General features: G+C 36.1%; 1 protein-coding gene across 1 annotated transcript; it reads right to left on the bottom strand.

The window, feature by feature from the left end:
- Positions 1-1,819: 1,819 nt before the first annotated feature.
- LOC131425811 (transient receptor potential cation channel protein painless-like) lies at positions 1,820-12,116 on the bottom strand. The gene is made up of 4 exons (XM_058588010.1): positions 12,016-12,116; positions 11,890-11,942; positions 4,834-5,112; positions 1,820-4,773 (listed from the first exon to the last, which is right to left on the bottom strand). Exons 1-4 carry the CDS (start codon positions 12,089-12,091, stop codon positions 1,897-1,899), a joined length of 3,285 nt encoding a protein of 1,094 aa, XP_058443993.1. The 5' UTR covers positions 12,092-12,116; the 3' UTR covers positions 1,820-1,896.
- Positions 12,117-19,214: the final 7,098 nt, after the last annotated feature.

The raw sequence follows: 19,214 nt of genomic DNA, 5'->3' as shown, positions 1-19,214 counted from the left end.
TTTGAAACAATATAATTTAATTTTTATTTTATTTCTACCATCATCTGGTTTATATATGTCATATTCGAACGATTATGTTGCCAAAAACGAGCCGTGCTAAAATCGGTCCGAGGTTAAATGTCATAAAAAGGATGCTGTACACAGTCTTTTTGTACTTAGAAACAATTGTATGTAACAGTATAAAAAATTGTGTTTTCCATTGCTCTAAAGCATTTCTTTGTCATACAGCGCTCAAAACTCCCGCTGCTGGAATAAGGGACTGTCCATAAAAGACGTCACGCTTTTTTTGACGATTTTTGACTCCCCATCCCCCCTTTATCACAAATTGTCACAGAAGCTAGGACCCCCCACCCACCCTATGTCACATGTCACGAATTCAAAATAAATTAAATTCATCTCAATACATAATCAATATGTATGACAAACCATACAAATAAGAGGGAAAAATCGATATATTACATGCTGTCATTAGATTAAAAAATATCCCTAAAACTACAAAATCATCGGAATTATTTTATTAATATCAATTATATAAATAAACAAAAGTATGGATCAGTGAATTTTAAATTACATCGATCATTATCGGTACTGATCTTCTGTCACACAATGGATAGTGATTTTAAGCTAAAATGATTTTTGATTTATGTTAGTTCAATCATTGGATGATTCGATAAGCTTTTATGTTGGTGGAGGAAAATCACATATGATCAAGATAAAACATGACATGATCTACGACTGAAATCGTTGATCTCCCACCAATGGAGTATGGAGTACAATTGAATAAATTGTATTGAAGGTATCCTTTCCTTTTTTACTCATATTGGGCAAAATTTATTAATTTCGCTAATTTACTCGCTTCTTCGTGCACTTTTGCTGATCACAACAGAAATGATTTCCTGCATCATTCATTTTCGAATTTACAAGAAGAAGCTTTTACATCAACAAATACACGTTTTCCTATAAAATGTAAACGTTTATTGTGGAGATTTTTTCAGGAAATAGGGCAAAGCAGTAATCTAATTAGGTATTTCAAAAAATGCGCTCATTGAAAATATTGGACGTCATATTCCAAAAACCTCCCCCCCCCCCCCCTTCCCCCTGTCACAAAAGGTCACGTTTTATTAAACACCCCCCTCCCCCTTGAGGCGTGACGTCTTTTATGGACACCCCCTAAGGGGAAAAGTCTTTTACACAAAAATTTCGATATCATCGATAAAAATGGACCGATTTTATAATCTATGACTTGTTGGATAGCTATTACCGTGCCGAATCTAAGTCTGAAAACATGTTTTCAAGGTCACTTGTGACAGATACTGTCAAAAAACTGAAAATTTTGACATAAAACTTCGTATAACTCAAAAAGTAATCATCCGATCTTAAAACCATTCAATAGCGTTTTGGGTGACGGGGAGCCCTTTCATTTGCGACTAGTTTGATCAAAATCGGTCCAGCCATCTCTGAGATCTCGACCTCTTTGTTGACAACACACATAGAGACACACACACACAGACATTTGCTCAGTTCGTTGAGCTGAATCGATTGGTATATGTCATTCGGCCCTCCGGGCCTAGGAAAAATTTTCTAAAGTTTGAGCGAATTCTATACCTATTTTTTATATATATAAAAAAGGTAAAAAGGTTACGCGGCTATTTTTGAAACTTTTATTTGACACCCGGCGCCGTATAGCGAAGAGTAAGGCATTTTTAATGCCAAAAAACATCGATTTAAGTAATTGAAGAATCCATAACGATTTTTATAGAAGCGTTAAGGGGTTAAAAAAACATTTCTAATTAAATTATAATACATTTTTTGCTAGCAATATGAAATACATATTATCAAATAGTTAACTATACTATAACTTGACACTGACGAAAATGTAATGACACTTTTATGGCATTATCCACCTCTAACTATTTTAATGGCACGTTTAGCAGTTTGTGCAGTAACTAAAAGTTTCTTGTCTGATGTGATTGGTTCTATAACTTTATCCATTTCTAGCAGCAGTTCGTTGGGCTTTCCGTTGTCCTCAGCCATAATGCTCCGATCAGTGATTCGGAGCGCTTCGTCCATAATATGGCCCTCCAGTGTCAAGGATAAAGGAAATTCCAGTAGTTTTATATTCGCAGTGAGCCACGGTATAAGCGGAACAACTTTCCATTCGGTCTTGGAAAACTTGAATTTACGTGTTTTCTCGTCTTGTTGCTGACTGACCGGTGGTTCGTTATTGGGCTGACACAAAGGCTGTTCAACTGATGGGTCATTATTGCGTCGCCCCAGAGTGTTCCGGATCCACCGATTGATACTGAATCGATTGTTTCCTTTCACTTTCTGCTCTTGCTCCACAATTTGCTCACGATCCTGTGGAACTTCGATTACTGTCGCTGTCCGACTAAATGGTTGTTTACTTCTGCACAGTCGCAGAATATTCCGGATCAGTCGCCATCGATTGTTTCGTATCTTCTTTTGCTCACTTTGCTTCAGGATGCCTTCCTGCTGAAAAACTATCGATTTGTCAATGCGCTGCACCAGAATCTTCCGGAGTTCTTTAGGTTTCACGGCTATACGGTCGGAGTGTTCCTTAAAAAATGGGCTAGGAAATAGTCGCCGTAAGTCATTCCACTTAATATTTTCAAGGCCTCGCTCATACCGATCCAAAACAAATACCTTCCGGCCAACACTGATCAGTTCGGATTCATTCCTAATTACGGTGATATCACTGACCGCGACACCATTAAGAAAGTTAGCAAATACGATTGACACGAAAATTACAAACAAAACGAAAACGATGTATTTCCCATCACTGAAATCAATGTCAGCTGCATCGAATTCACCGGTCGTCATGACTAGAGTCTTCAGGGCTGCATATGAGAAGGTACTGAATTGGTTGAAGGAGGTGTTTTGCTGGGAGATCAATGCCTTCGGTGTTTGGTTTCCGTCTTTATAGATCACGAAGAAACAGAAGACGAAGGCAAACAGAGGAAAACTGAAGAACAGCAAGTACTTCAGAAAGTTAACAGTAACGGTTATGAACATGTACATCCAAGTGGAGAGGATGTTGAATGAAAGCGAACTTATGATAACGTTGAATTTGACTGCTAAAACAATGACAGCTAGGGAGGACAGAATCGAATTGCATCCACTCATCAAAACTATTAACATGAAGATAATGATGACAATATCCAAGTATTTGTTTAAAGAATAAAGGTAATTTTTTCTCATGAACGAAATTTGTAAGACTTCTCTGCAGATCATGCACAGTGCACCCAGCCAGGAAAAAAAAGTAGAGATCACGGAAGCTCCGCCATCATCGCAGGCGTTTTCCGAATAGGAACCAAAAGAGATCATCGTTAGTAGTGTGCAGAAGAGGTTGATGTAGTGCCATTTTGCCATACTTTGCCATTTGACTTTAATGAATGTGTAGACTACGGGATGGAGAAGCAGAGGTATTAAGTCTTTGGATTTTGAAATTATTTCTACGGGAGCGATTTCCGTCCCGGAAAATGTATTCGTCGTATCTAATTTTGATTGTGTGTTGTTTTTCGCCATTGGTTTCATAACAATCCACCATAGATTATTGCTATCTTTGGGCAGTGAAGCTGCTGTTTTTTGGTGCTTTTCTTTTTTTGTTAACTTTTGTTTTTTAAGCATGTACGGACTGAACCCATTCAGATTGAACCAAACATCACTTCTATCATAATTTGCACGTTTCACGTCGATTGTTATACACTGATCGAAGTACTTCTTCCAAAAATCGTACCGGCCATAGTCCAGCGGAGTTAAGCCATCTTTGTTTCGCGTTCCCAGGAAAGCGTGCTTGTTTTTGAGTAGTACAAGTGCAATATCCGAAAAACCAAACTTCACTGCCAAGTGGAGTGCGGTATTTCCATAGTTGTCTGTGCTAGAAATGTGAACTCTCTGATCATTGGAAAGCAAATCAGCACACTGTAGCATTCTAGATCGCTGTTCGGTATGATTACAGGATTCGTTAGCCCGATTGAGAGTTATCACCAAAATCGGATCATCGTTGATCAACACACGATCGGTTATTCGATTCAGCAAAAGTCTCAACGTTGTGACATTCCCGGCCTCACATGCCTTTCGCAAGAGTCCTTTTAGTGGTAACCGATTTGTGTTAACATCCGTCGAGTTCGCAAGTGCGTCGACATCCGAAGAATTGCGAGTTTTCTCCACTTGAAAAATGGTCTTTCCGGCTTTTTCTATTATCGTACTGACACAGGACCCCATGTTAAGTTCAACACCCTTGTGTAGTAATAGTTTGATAACTGCTTCAACATTATACTGATTTACATCGAATTTTTTCATCTCACGCAAAAACTTTTCCGTCTCTCCAAATCTTAAATATATCTCTAACAGCTCTACGGTAACCGTGACAGGTGCGCAGCACTGAAAAAAGCTTACAATTCTCCTATCACTAATTGCAACGGCTGTAGGAATTAGCTCCAAGCACTTCCTAATGAATTCTTCATTGTCATTCGAATTACGAATCAAGAGATCAAATGGTAACTGCTGTAGATCGCTACAAATGTTGAAATCCGCTTTGTGTTCCAACAGTAGCAAAATACACTCTCTTAGTTTCTCAATTTTGAGATTGTTCACCTTGTATTGTTCGCACAATAGAAACAGAGCCGTTTTGCGCTGGTTATTACGACTGTTTATCGCGACGTTCGGTTGTTCTAGTAACCACTTTATAAAGTCGACATTCAAGGCTTTGACGGCGTAATGCAGCGGAGTATCCAGGTCTGGGATCACGCTCTAATTGGGGAAGAAGAAAAATTATTATGGTACAAATGAAATGAGCTGAGCAAGGATTACTTCATTGACGGCATCAAAGTGGGTTATAAAAGCTTCCAGTAGTGACTGATACTTGATGTTCTTTTTCAGCATTATGGCGAATGAACGTTGAAGCTTTGCCGTGTGAAGAAAGGATTTTGGTTCCGGGATGGTGTTTCCTGCGTTCCACTTCTCTAAATCCTTAATCAAATCGCGCAGAGTTTTAATATCTGAATCGTCCAGTAGGTCTTGAAGTTTCTGTAAGCTATTTTCCACAGGAAATTCATTGATAATTTCTTCTAGTTTATTTTTGATCTTTTTCTATAAAAGAGATTTAGGAATAATAATTTTTTAAATAACTGTTTATTGGAATATGAGTTAAAACTAAATTATTAAGATTTAAATTGGGTGTTCAGCCACAAGTGGTGACTTTTCAGCCCTATTATATATATGATTTGGATGTTACCTTGAGGACATCATTTGCTTTCGCAATTCTGAGATTTTTGTGTAGGGAAAATTCTAAACCTACTTGTATTGTGTAATGGGGAAAAGGAACTTATATACTAACTTACTTACAGAGAGCGAATCGATTCAATTGAAGATTGCATCGATTTTTGTCAGAATTTGCTTATAATATTATGTGACATTACATCTAATGGTTCTATATTTGTGAGTCTGTGTAACTCATTTGTACTAAACCAGGGAGGACGCTTCAAAATCATTTTCAGAATATTATTTTGAATCTTTTGAAGCGTTTTCTTCCTGGTGGAACAACAACTTGACCAAATTGGTACTGCATAAGACATGGCTCGTCTGAGAATTTGTTTATAAATTAACAATTTGTTTTTTTAGACAGAGCTTTATTACGCTGACCGTCTTAACGACTGTCAGTTAGTTTGCTAAGCCCTCGACCTACTGGTCAAGCCACGGTAGGTCAGGTGAGGGTGGGTCATCCAACGACCTCTTTTGTGCCCTAGCTCGAGCTGGAGTCTCTTTCACTCAAGGTCGGCTTGATTTCAATGAGATTTCGCTAATCAGGGACTCAGTGATATATTTCTGATGAATAATAGGGTGTATTATAATAATCTTATAATTTATTGTAGGTATTTGTATGTACATGTGGGTGTATCTGCTTGTGTGTGTGAGTGTAATATTTTTATACCGGCCGGTTACTCGAATGCTGAAGCTACTGGAGAAACTGCTGCTGGAGAAGCTTCTGCTGGAAAAGCCGCTGCTGGGGAAGCCGTTATAGCGGGGTCGCTACGGCCTGGATCTAGAGAACTGATACTGCATCGACGTTATCCGAGGGCTGAATAGACCGCTACACGCTGAAGTCTGACTTATATTGAACGTTGGGTTTGGTAAGCGGGGGGCTCCGGATCCCCAATGGTCGATTGTATAAGCTGGTACCGACCACGTGACCTCCTCAGACTATGGTTCATCCGGTTTCAAGCCCTGTGGGGGGTTATTTGGGTATTCTGTGGGTTTACAGGTATCGATGTCTCGGCTTTTTTTTTCCACGAAACACTCAAACGAGAATTAACGGGTCCTATAAGATATATATAGGCAACACTTGGTTTTCTCAGACTAGAAGGTTTCTACGATTTCATTCGTATACCAAACTATAGAGTAAACTGCTTTAAAATTTCCGTTCAGCATTTTAAACACTTTTTCTTGGCTACGCCCTTTTTCTTCCTTCAAGGTACAACTGTTCACCTCAAAAGTTCGCGTGAGAAGGCCTTATAATGCTTCGACTGGCAGTAAAAGCTTCCTTCTATTCTCTTTTGTCATTTCGTCTCTCTACTAATATCCACTGAACTATATTTCCATCTTTGCGTTTCATCTTCGAGCAGTTTTAGGTGAGTGTATTGTGTGCTTAACCCTACTTAGTTCCTAAATAGTGTATGTTGTTTTTAAATTGACCGTTATTTTTCTTAGGTTCCCGAATCCAAAAGTCATTATGGATATCAATAATTAAATATATAATTTAAATTTTATCTTTATAAATTTACTAACAGTAACAGCTTAGAATTTCTGTTTATAAGAGAATATAATCATTTAATATATTTATTACACTTTGCCTGGATTCCTTCAATGTGATCCTTGAAAGTAAGTTTTTTGTCATACGTTAAACCTAAGTATTTAGCTTGATCAGACCATGTCAATTCCAAGCCATTCAATTTGAGAATGTGATTATTGCTTGGTTTAAGAAAAGAAGCTCTTGGCTTATGAGGAAAGAAAATTAATTGCGTTTTGTTGCATTTGGTTTAATTTTCCATTTTGACAGATAATCACTGAAAATATTTAAACTGCTTTGTAGCCGACTGCAGATCACTCTTATATTTCTACCTGTGGCTAACAGACTTGTGTCGTCACAGAATAGCGATTTCTGACAACCAACGGGTAGATTTGGAAGATCAGAAGTGAAAATATTATACAAGATTGGAGCTACGCTCGAACCCTGCGGAACACCGGCTCGTACAGGTAGCAATTCAGATTTTCAATTCTGATAGCTAACCTGAAGAGTACGATCAATTAAAAAAATTTGAATCATTTTGATCAAATAAATAGGAAACTGGAAATTAGACATTTTTGCTATTAATCCTTTGTGCCAAACACTGTCGAATGCTTTTTCTATGTCTAGAAGAGCAACTCCAGTGGATAACCCAGAAAATTTATTTGATTTTCTCATGTTCGTAACTCCTACAAGTTGATGAGTAGTTGAGTGTTCATGACGAAATCCAAACTGCTCTGGTTAAAAAATTTAATTCTCATTTATATGAGACATCAGACATGAGACAAGATATTTTTTTCAAAAAGTTTACTGATAGAAGAAAGTAAGCTAATTGGTCGATAACTTGATGTTTCTGCTGGGTTTTTATTAGGTTTGAGGATAGGAATTACTTTAGCGTTTTTCCATCTTTTTGGGAAGTAAGCTAATGAAAAACACTTGTTGAAAATTTTAACCAGGAGTCTCAAGGCAACATCGGGAAGATTTTTCATAAGAATATTAAAAATTCCATCATTACCAGAAGCCTTCATGTTTTTAAGTTTGCTAATAATTGACTTAATTTCATCAAAAATCGTCTCAATAATGTTATCTTGTGATAAAACTTGAGTTGAAATATGATCATATTTCAGTGAGACTTCATTTTCAATAGGACTCACAACGTTCAAATTAAAATTGTGTACACTCTCGAACTGCTGAGCAAGTTTTTGAGCTTTTTCGCCATTTGTAAGAAGTATTTGATTTCCTTCCTTGAGAACAGGAATTGGTTTCTGAGGTTTCTTAAGAACTTTAGAAAGTTTCCAGAAAGGTTTAGAATATGGTTTAATTTGTTCAACTTCTAAAAAAAATCGAAATTTTCATTTCGCAAAAGAGTAAATCTATTTTTAATTTCTTTTTGTAAATCCTTAACTATGTGTTTCATAGCAGGATCACGAGAACGATGATATTGTCGTCGACGAACATTCTTCAAACGAATGAACAGTTGAAGATTATCATCGATGATAGGAGAATTTAATTTAGTTAGAGCCTTGGGAACTGAAAGATTTCTAGCTTCGATAATGTAATGATTCAAATTATCAATTGCTGTGTCGCTGTCCGCAGAATTATCTAAAATAGTTTCATGATCCACATGATTTTCAATGTGGAATCTGTATTCCAACCAATTAGCTCTATGATTGTTGAATATAGTACTAATTGGATTAATTAAAGCTTCGTTGGAAAGTCTGAATGTAATCGGTTCACTACATATGTGACTTTGATCCGTTAGAACCAGATCAATTGTAGACGGGTTTTTCACGGAAGAGAAACAAGTCGGATTATTGGGATGAAGAACTGTGAAGTAACCTGCTGTGAGTTGATTATGAAGTATTTTACCATTACTGTTATTTTGCCTACAATTCCACTAGCCATGCTTAGCATTTAAGTCCCCTATTACGAAAAATTTCGGTCGATATCTTGTGAGTTTTTGCAAATCGCCTTTAAAGAAATTTAATTGTTCGCCGGTGCATTGGAATGGCAAATATGCTCCAGCGATGAAATAAATTCCATGAATGGTTTCAACTTCGATTCCCAAGCTTTCAATAACTTTAGTATTGAAAGAAGGTAAAATTCGATGTTTAATTTGCCGTTGGACAAAAATGGCAACTCCACCACTCATTCCAGTAAACCTGTCGAATCGATGAACCACATAATGTGGATTGCTTTTCAATTTGACATTTGGTTTAAGAAAAGTTTCTGTCATAATGCCAATATGATTTTGTGAAATTTGAGAAAATTATAAAATTCATGTTCACTCGATTTTAAAGATCGAGCATTCCAATTTAAAATATTCAAATAATTATTTAACATCACTGTTAAATTTTAAATTCATTATAATATTATTCGCAAATTGCCATCCGATTTGAAATGCTTCAAACAATGATGAAGTCGAATTCATTCGGATGATCATTTGAAAAAGTTGATCTTGTAGGTAGATCATTTTATTTTCAGTTATATCGCCTAAATCGACTTTATTTAGAGAAGCGAATGGCATTGAAGGAATATTTGTAGGTAGACTGCCATTAGAAGAAGATGATTTGGTCGGTCTACCTATTAATAAATTGTTTTCGTTAGAAGATAAAGCGCAAGGCGTTCCTGTGTTTTGATTATTTACATTAGAAGAATAAAGTGGTAGATTCCTACCTGTTATACTAGCATAACTGTCATTAGAAGAAGGTCGATCCACCTGTCAATAAATTGTTTACGTTAGAAGACGAATTGGAAGGCGTACCTGGTTTTTTGTTTTAAATTCGAAGAAATAAGTGCCTTAGATGAATTAGGCGTAACATTTGTAATGGTTTTTTGATTTTCAGGTATGACCTGTAAATTTAAGGTCGTTGATTTGACTTGTTGTCTAAGCGAACGAGCGTTTAATTTGTTTTCCTTGACAGGACATTCCAAATAATTAGATTTATGATTTCCATGGCAATTTGAACATGAAAATTTATCAGTGGTTTCATTCATTGGACAAACGTCTTTCGAATGCGATTTACCACAATTCAAACACCGTATATCCATATAACAATTTTTGGTTCCATGGCCGAAGCCTTAGCTCCTAGTCGCCGGCGCACTCGCGGCCTTCGGCCGTCTCGACCTGAATCATCTATGACGAACAGAAGATTGTGCTAGCACTAAGTGAGTTGCTTATATAAAATGACAGAGTATTTACTACAGAATAAAAAAATAAAAATAATAATGCTCATCAACTTTTCGTTTGAGTGTTTGAACAGAATGATTTTACAAGGATAAATTTTTTAATATTACCATTTAATTCTGTTATAAGTGACTTATAACAGAATTAAATGGTAATATTAAAAAATTTATCCTTGTAATAATAATGCTATTTCACGTAATATTATCGAAATATTCGGCCAGAATATAAAATTCACACATTTCGTTCGAGCTTTCCTTGCAAAACATCACTCTATCGAAAAATAAACGAAAATTTACATTAGATTAAAATATTACGAATACAATTATTAACATATTATGACAAATGGCATTATGCCAAATGGCCATTATGTCAAATAACTGTTATGCCAAATAACCATTATGCCAAAAGTTATTATGCCAAATGATCTTATGTCAAACGCACCCCCCCACGCTGCGAACAAAGCACGCTGCGCACGGAGCAAAGCCGCACGTACCGACGCATACCTGTTTTGCATCGTCATTTTCAATATAATTTCGGAACTGGAAGTCGGATCTGGATGAAATTGCACAGCATATTTTGGTTCAACCGTTGCTGAGAAATCGATGCGAGTTCCGTTTTTGGAGCTTTTCTTCGCAATTATCGGTGCTTTCGAAAACGGAAACTGAGGACTAGTAATCCTAAAGTTGTTTTATATATTCTCTAACTAACAACATCTACCAACTAGATGAATTTAGCAGTAAATTATATAAAAATGTGCACCTCGTTTCACCATCTTGAAGTCGGATCTGGATCAACTTTTCGGGGACTTTTTAAAGAATTTTAAGGCCTTTCATTTTTATCTAAGTTTGTAACAATCTGTTAAGAAGTTTCCGAGAAAATTAGGTGCGCTTTTTTCCCTAAATTTCTACATATTTCCTTATAACTCCGGATCTGGAAATCGAATCCAAATGAAATTCAGGAAAACTGTATGAGGCCATAAAACCTTTCATTTGCATCTAAGTTTGTAGAAATTTGCTATTCATTTGCATCTTAGTTTGTTTTCCTTTCTTCGATGCATATCACCTTGTAATTCCGGAACCGAAAGTCGGATCGGTATACAATTTAACAACAGTCTATGGGACCGTAAAACCTTTCATTTGAATTTGAGTTTGTGAAAATCGGTTCAACCATCTCTGATAAAATTGAGTGGCATTATTTGTCACATACATACATACACACACAGATATTTTGTGATATCGACGAACTGAGTCGTATGGTATATGTCATCCGGCCATCCGGGCCTCGGTTGTAAAGTCGGTTTTTAACAGCGATTGCAATTATTGATTTTGATAGTGAAATCCACTTTCGAAGTTATAGGCGAACTTTTATCAGCACTCGAAGCCGATTCTCAAGACGGTTAGCAAACTAGTACAACGATCTTATTACAACACTAGAAATTCATTCTGGTCGTCGGTCGAACACGACCAAAGACCAAATTCGGCTATCAAGCTCATCATAGATTTCTCGCTGTTTTAACAGAAATTTATTATTATTTTCTGAACCAAGATGTTCGACATTGTTAATAAAACAAAACAGATAGCGAATGAAACACATCCATGGAAGTTTGTCGTAAGCGATCACTTTTTTGTTCATCACTAACAGCATATCGATTTTGTATGTTCGAATAACATTATGTCAATTTTATCATACAAAATGCACTATTTGTTCCTAAATTAATTAGAATCACCACTTCCGGTGAATCTCTCAAAGGGTGAGCACCTATATCGTGTTGGAAAGTCCATTGGAGTATCAACGAAAATTTGACTGGCAATATAGCCTAAGTTTGCTGTGCCATTAATCGGCATCATCTCAAGTGAGGTGACGGCAACTAGAAAGAAGAAGAAATAAAATTACTCACGCTTAGATTCCGTTTTTCAACTCGTTTCTCGGCGATCGTTTTCTCTGATTTTCCTGACGAAAAAAAAACAAGTTTTTCTTTCAATTTTCAATAATACGTGTATCTAAGTAAGATTCATCTACTAACCGGTCTCAATGCCGACGGACTGTGTTGGAGCCGTTTGAGTACGATTACGAACACAATCACACAAGCGGGAGAACATTTTCAAGCAACTGATTCACGTCGCGTTAGAATGATAACTGCTTCGTAAACCTACTTCGCGCCTCGTTCGTGCTACTCGATCGCGATTTTTTTTCCTGAATAAACAAATCTGCATAAAATGGTCAAAACGACGAATTTAACAATGAGACAGGTCTTTGTTTACTTTCTCTTTCGATTATTGCGAAATATTCCTGCTTTTCTCGGTAATTTTCTTCAGTGCGGATTGAAAGATCATAGCTTTAGTTCTGATTATCGGAAAATAGTTGGAGATAAGGATTGCTAAGAGTACCGTAATAATCGAAGAAGAAAGTAAACAAAGAGAATCTCTCATTGTTACATTCGTCGTTTTGAACATTTTATACAGAAATCTAGAAAAGGGAACAGAAGTAATTCCATTTTTTTCTATAAAAATTTCGGAAATTTAGCTCGATAACCGAAACGAGAATCAACGAAATGCTCAAGGTTAGGGAAAAGAGGGACGCAGCGGGATATGCTCAATAACTCTTCTAGTTTATGATGCTAGCAACCACAAAAAATTTGCATTTTGTTTTGATACACCCTCGAACTTGACCGTGTGTGTGTTTCGTGAGTTTCTTTGCAGAAGTAAGTGCGTAGTCGTTCGTCCCGGCATAAAATAATTGTTGGTAGACATCGATGTACAGAATAGTTCCAATGGAATTATTACGAAGTGATACCTAAAATGAAACTACAAACTGATGAGACTGATGATACATTTCTATTTTTATTTTAACGATAACATAATCAATAGGGGCACTTAGACGAAGACCAGTAGTGTAATTCAATGTCTAATGAAAGGCAGTAATTTGAAAAATCACCATACCAAAATGTAATGTAATGTAATGGCTACTTATAATGACATTACTCGATTGTCGCGTAAGGACTCTAGACTCTTGATGAACTAAATCAATCAATCAATCTAGAGTGCCTATAACCAGAGTGACGACATCTCTTCCGTAATTTTGGCAACAATTCCAAACATTCCATTAGCTTTACATTGAATTGACAGGTCGTTTGCTCGTTTGGAACTGGGAGCTGTCATTCCAAACGAACAGCTGTCGCCACTCTGATTATAGTCACTCTAAATCAATCAATTTAGCTTATCGGCACTAAGACATATCAATGGAACGATTTGGATTCATTTCAATTGCCATCAGCACACTTCGATCTTCCTGTTGCTTTTGCTCACCCAATTCACGCGTGGGCCACCGCACAGTGATGCCAAGGTGACAGAAATTCAAAAAATAAATTTATTTTTTTCCTGCACTGTATTATTTTTTTTTGAATTCTCAGATAAATGAAGGATTACAGTTTAAAGTAAAAAAATTTTTGAATAAAAAATAATCTCTCCATAGACTAGACTCCATACACTTAAGAGTGTATTCAGCAAACAAATCAGCGCTGCAACACTGCTGTCTTTTACGCTTTTTCTAATAAATGAGCTAATGCTCACTTTTGTACTTACACTTCGAACTGACTGGACGTATTTTAATAACTGGTGAAGAAAGCCCCCTTTCGGATAGTGAAACAACATACATATTAGTGCCGACGAGGGAAAGTAAAAGTTAAATTCTTAATTTAACTTAAGGCAATTTCGGCAACGGTTGGATTTTCGGCGTGAGCTGTTTCAAGGTTGCATATAGCAGCGGGAATAACGGAGTCGGTTGTTGGATGATTTCGGAGGTTGCTGATTATTCCGGGATTGACATTTTAGGTAAGCGTGGTGTTTTTTTTCTATGTAGACAAAGTTATTGTGTGGTGGTTTTGTTCGTGGATCCGCTTTGTTCGGAAATTGTTAGCGTTCTTTGTTAATTGCGATCAGCCATTTTGTTTTTTTACCACGCGGCGTCAGTTTTGAGAACAATTAAATGTTTTTCATAGCAAGTTGATGTTGGAAAAAAATTTATACCGTACTATGAGTGTTTTTGCCTTTCTCTACAGAAAGGTATTAGAATTGCTGGAAAAAACGACTTTCGAACGGAGCCTTGGAGACCCATAGTGTTATATACCATTCGACTCAGTTCGACGAGATCGGAAAATGTCTGCGTGTATGTGTGTGTGTGTGCACTTTTAGAAGATATTTGAACGCGCTCAATTTTCTCAGAGATGACTGAACCGATTTTAACAAACTTGGGCTCGTTTGAAAGCTACTGTCGAGCCATTGATCAAGTTCGAAGATCAAATGGTTGTGACTTTTGGTTCCAGATATATGATGGAAATAAGTGACGTAACCGACAAAACACATTGATTTTTACCGCTCTTATATATATATATATATATATATATATATATATATATATATATATATATATATATATATATATATATATATATATATATATATATATATATATATATATATATATATATATATATATATATATATATATGGGTGCCAAAATTTTGGGATCACTTCTATTTTCGTTAAGTTCTAGTGCTCAAAAGTTTAAGCACCTCGAAAAAAGCCTTCATGCAAAATTTGACCTAAATCGGACATGCGTAAGGGGTGCTGCCCGGTGGTACAGGTTTGATAATTTTCGATCTTGAAAAAGCACCATAGGGGGGAGTACATGAAATTTCCAAAATCGAACTTTTTTTTTATGCCGAAACTCTTAAAACTGCATGAAATATCGAAATTTAGTGTCATCGCAAAAAAAATTTTTTTTGAGAAAATCAACTTTCTGGGACTTAGAAAAATTTTCATATTTTTTCTAAATCCCAAAAAGTCGACTTTTTCAAAAAAAAAAAAATTTCGAGATGACACTAAATCTCGACGTTTCATGCAATTCTAAGCCTTTTGGCATCAAAAATTTTTTTTCGATTTCGAAAATTTCATGTACTCCCCCTTATGGTGATTTTTCAAGATATATGAAAATTCCACTAAGTGGACTCAAAAGGCTTATTTTAGATCAGCATCACTGTTCTCATACAAATAGGCAACGCAAATGTCAAGCACTAGTCTGGAAAAATGATGCTGACTGTGTGACATAAACACTGAAGCATGCTTTTGTGAACTACTCGAATAAATCTGAATCAATTGGTGTCAAAACTAGTTTCCAAAATTATTTAATAAAAGTATGAAACAGACTGTTATGAAAGAAGAGAAAGGCATTATCACACCACTAGGTGGATTAAGAAGGGTTTTTTTTCTTCTTTTTTTGAGAGTTAGACACATTTTCACACAATAGGAGGAATCTGACGACGAAGATTAATTGCTGTTACATAAATTTAGTAAATTCATTTCTCGGTGTTTAATTTTGGTATCGTGGTTTGTGAGTGACAGTTTATTCCGGTGAGTAACGAATATATTTTTTAGTTCTTGACTTGATTATAAAGCTTATAATTGCTGATTCAGAGTTGTTGTGTTTATTGAAAATTTATAGATATTTGTAGTACGTTTGATTTTGATCTGAATTTTAGCAAATATGTCTTACGTGGTGACTCCTAATATTGAACCTTACCGCAAGGGCCAATCTTTTGCTACGTGGATTAAACGTTCAACGGTTCATTTTCGTGTCAACAAAGTTAAAGATAATGAAAAACCTATTTTAATCCACCTAGTGGTGTAATGATGCCTTTCTCATATTACTTATTACATCATAAATATAACCGTGAAATTCGCAAAAACAACTGATTATTGAATAGAAATAGGAAAGTTTGTTCGAACCTAATCTAACAAACTCTATAAAATCTGTTTACCCTGTAGTTCCGGAATCGAAAGTAGTATCCACAACAAATTATGGAATTCCGTATGAAACTGTAAGACTTTTCTTTTGAACCTATAAGTTTGTGAAAATCGATTTGGCCATCTCCAAGAAAAGTTAGTGAGATCCTTTCTGCAGTTTTTAATCACTATTTCCAATTTTCCCGAAACCGGATTCAGATGAACGGAATAGCCGAAGTTGATTCGTTTGCTACCAACAAATATGACCTACAAATTGGAACAGTTGTGAACGTAGTTAAAGTTATACTGACTGTCTCATGTTCTATTTCGATTAAACCAATTAAACGAAATCTAACAAACGAAACGAACCTGCGTTATTGTTACTTCTGCATATGTAAGTCAAGCTAAACAGCATAAAACATGTAATAGGACCATTATTTTTATTATTATTATTATTATTATTATTATTATTATTATTATTATTATTATTATTATTAATATTATTATTATTATTATTATTATTAATATTATTATTATTATTATTATTATTATTATTATTGACATCACCACACAACGTGTACGAAATAGAACAAAGCACGCCTTGTTCATTTTTTGTTTTCTTCTTCTTTCGGTGTTGTACATATTGTCACTCTATATGGCGATTTGAAAACTTTGACACTCATCGCCCTGTAACTGCGGAACCGTAAGTCGGATCTGGATGAAATTTCACAGTAGCTTTAAAAACAGTATGAACTTTAATTGAAATCAAGATTTGTCAAAATCGGTTCAAGCATCGCAGAGAAATCGAAGTGAACTTAGTTCAAGGAGTTTTTTTCTCCACTTTCGGTGCTCTCGGAACAGGAAAAGAGGGGACCAGTAGTGCCGAATTAAGTTTTCATGCCCACAAACTAACAAGCTCTGTAAACTAGAAGAATTTATCAGACAGTTTTATGGGATTTGTACCTGTTTTTAATCATCGTTCTAATAAAATTGGTAATTTCCCACTTATCACGCTTTAGTTCCGAAACCGGATGTCGGATCCTGATAAAATGTTCTACAAATTTTTAGGATATTATAAGACCTTTCATTTAAATCTTAGTTTGCGAAAATCGGTTAAGTTGTTCCAGAGATAATTAAGTGTAAACTTTTTCTCAAATTTTCACATATTACCATATAACTCCGGAACCGGAAGTCACATTCAAATGAAATTCAATAGCAAGCTATGGGACCATAATACCTTTTATTTGAATCTTAGTTTGTAAGAATCGGTTCAGCCATCTCTGAAAAAAGTGAGTGCATGTTTTTTCCACTTTTTTGGTACATATCATCCTATATCTCCGGAACCGGAAGTCGGATCGGAATGAAATTCAATAGCAGGCTATGGGACTATGAGACCTTTCATTTGAATCTTTTTTTGAGAAAATCGGTATAGCCATCACTGAGAAAAGTGAGTGCATATTTTTGTTACATACACACACATACACACACACAGACATTTGCTCAGTTCGTCGAGCTGAGTCGAATGGTATATAACACTATGGGTCTCCGAGGCTCCGTTCGAAAGTCGATTTTCACAGTGATTGCATAGCCTTTCTATATGAGAAAGGCAAAAAGGATCAGATGTTCATCTTGGAAGTAGATTTTTTGTTCAGTATGGCAGAAAAACTCTACCCCACAGAAGCAATGATGGATGAAGTGTCGTACGATGTATTAGTGCAAAAACTTAAGGAGAGACTTGACAAAACTGATTCAGTCTTGCTCCGAAGATTTAATTTCGGCACAAAGGTGCAACAACCGGGAGAATCGGCAAGCGATTTTATATTTTCGTTAAAACTCCAAGCGGAACATTGCGAATTTGGGGATCAACAGAATCGTCTTATTCTTGATCGTATTTTGATTGAGTTGTCTGATGGCTCGCTTAAGCATCGTCTTTTTACGGAGGATAGCTCCAAGTTATTATCGCTACGTGGGAAATGGCGGTTACTCATTCAAAAGCTTTAACGAACAGCGATGCCGATTTGGTAGCTTCACTGGACACTAGGTACCCTTTGACTCAAGGTAGAGGTGCGGTTATTCAACGGATGAGGGAGGCTCAGCAAAATTTTCGCGGTTCAGTAAAAAGTCGGCTTGGTGTTCGGTCTGAAATACGACCAACGGAAGATAGTCAGAGAGTACAGTTTCACTCACAGCGTTTTGAACATCGTGGTTCGTCGGCTAGTTCAGCTCGTAGTCAATACAAAATGGACGACCAACAATGGCCGATTGATCAGCGTATCTGCTATCATTGCGGACGTAGAGGACATGTGCGAAGGAAATGCTACAAGTGGAAGAACGAGTGCGGCAAGACGGTTAATAGTGTTGACACACAGGAAGCTAGTACCAGTGCAAACCATTTAGCAGAACCATTAGATAGCTTGAGGATCCAAGATTCGGACTCAGATGCTAATATCTCAGGTGATTTACAGTGTATGAACGTTTCTTCCATAAACAAGATAAGCAATCCGTGTTTATTGGATGTTAATATTGAAAATATTCCTGTACAGATGGTAGTTGACAGTGGTTCTTCTGTTTCAGTAATTGGAAAAGATTTGTTTGTTTCTAAATTCAACCTTCCTTTATTTAAATGCTCTAAACAACTGATAGTGATAAATGGTTCCAGATTGAAGATATCTGGGGAAGTTAAGGTTAAGGTTGAATATAAAGGAAGAAAAGCTAAATTGCGATTATTGGTCCTTGATTGTAGTTATCAGTTTATTCCATTATTGGGCCGACCATTGTTGGATGATTTCTTTCCCAACTGGAGAAATTATTTCCTGGACGATTGGATGCCAGTGAACAATATTACAAAGATACACAATTGATTACTGATTTAAATTTTCCATTTTCTGATTCGGTCCACAATTTTGGAACTGATTCGATTGGAAAAAGTATCGTTCCAAAAATTGAATCAGCATATGACGTTCGTTTTCTTTTGAAACAGAAAGTTTTGAAGTATTTTGATAAGTCAATGGTGATTTTCGATAATGAGAACATTTATTCAGTATTTGCGACTAGATTTCAAGCTGGGGTGATTATTTAAAAAAATAATCAAACCGATATAATAAAATTGGCAAATAGAAGTAACACTGGTGACGTAAAAATTAAAAGACGCATAGTTTACTGGAATGGTTTAAGCTCTACTATTGAAAGGTTTTTTGCTGCTTGTTATGTTTGTGCAAGTATGGCAAATGTTACAAAGCAACAAATTATTTCAAAATGGACACCAGATTTCTCTAAACGGGTGGAGGTAGAGATTATAAGCAAAGGAACCAGTATTCCAGAAGTTTTAATGAAACTGATTTTTTTTTTGTTTCGATTATAGAGGTTTTAACCTTGAGGTCATTCACCTCTTCGGGCCAGAAAAACCTTCTGACCCCATGTGCGGGGTTGGGAATCGAACCCA

Source organism: Malaya genurostris, chromosome 1, assembly GCF_030247185.1.
Source record: "Malaya genurostris strain Urasoe2022 chromosome 1, Malgen_1.1, whole genome shotgun sequence".
Lineage (NCBI taxonomy): Eukaryota > Metazoa > Arthropoda > Insecta > Diptera > Culicidae > Malaya > Malaya genurostris.
The sequence above is the reverse complement of the archived record's forward strand: the minus strand, read 5'-3'. Positions and strand labels throughout refer to the sequence as shown.

What these genes read in the sequence shown, in the direction of transcription:
- LOC131425811 (XM_058588010.1), bottom strand. Translation starts at nt 12,091, where the DNA reads ATGTTCTCCCGCTTGTGTGATTGTGTTCGTAATCGTACTCAAACGGCT. An exon ending in GTCCGTCGGCATTGAGACCG is followed by an intron (nt 11,943 to 12,015) that starts GTTAGTAGATGA and finishes TTTTTTCGTCAG; the next exon opens with GAAAATCAGAGAAAACGATC. An exon ending in ACTTTGATGCCGTCAATGAA is followed by an intron (nt 4,774 to 4,833) that starts GTAATCCTTGCT and finishes TTCCCCAATTAG; the next exon opens with AGCGTGATCCCAGACCTGGA.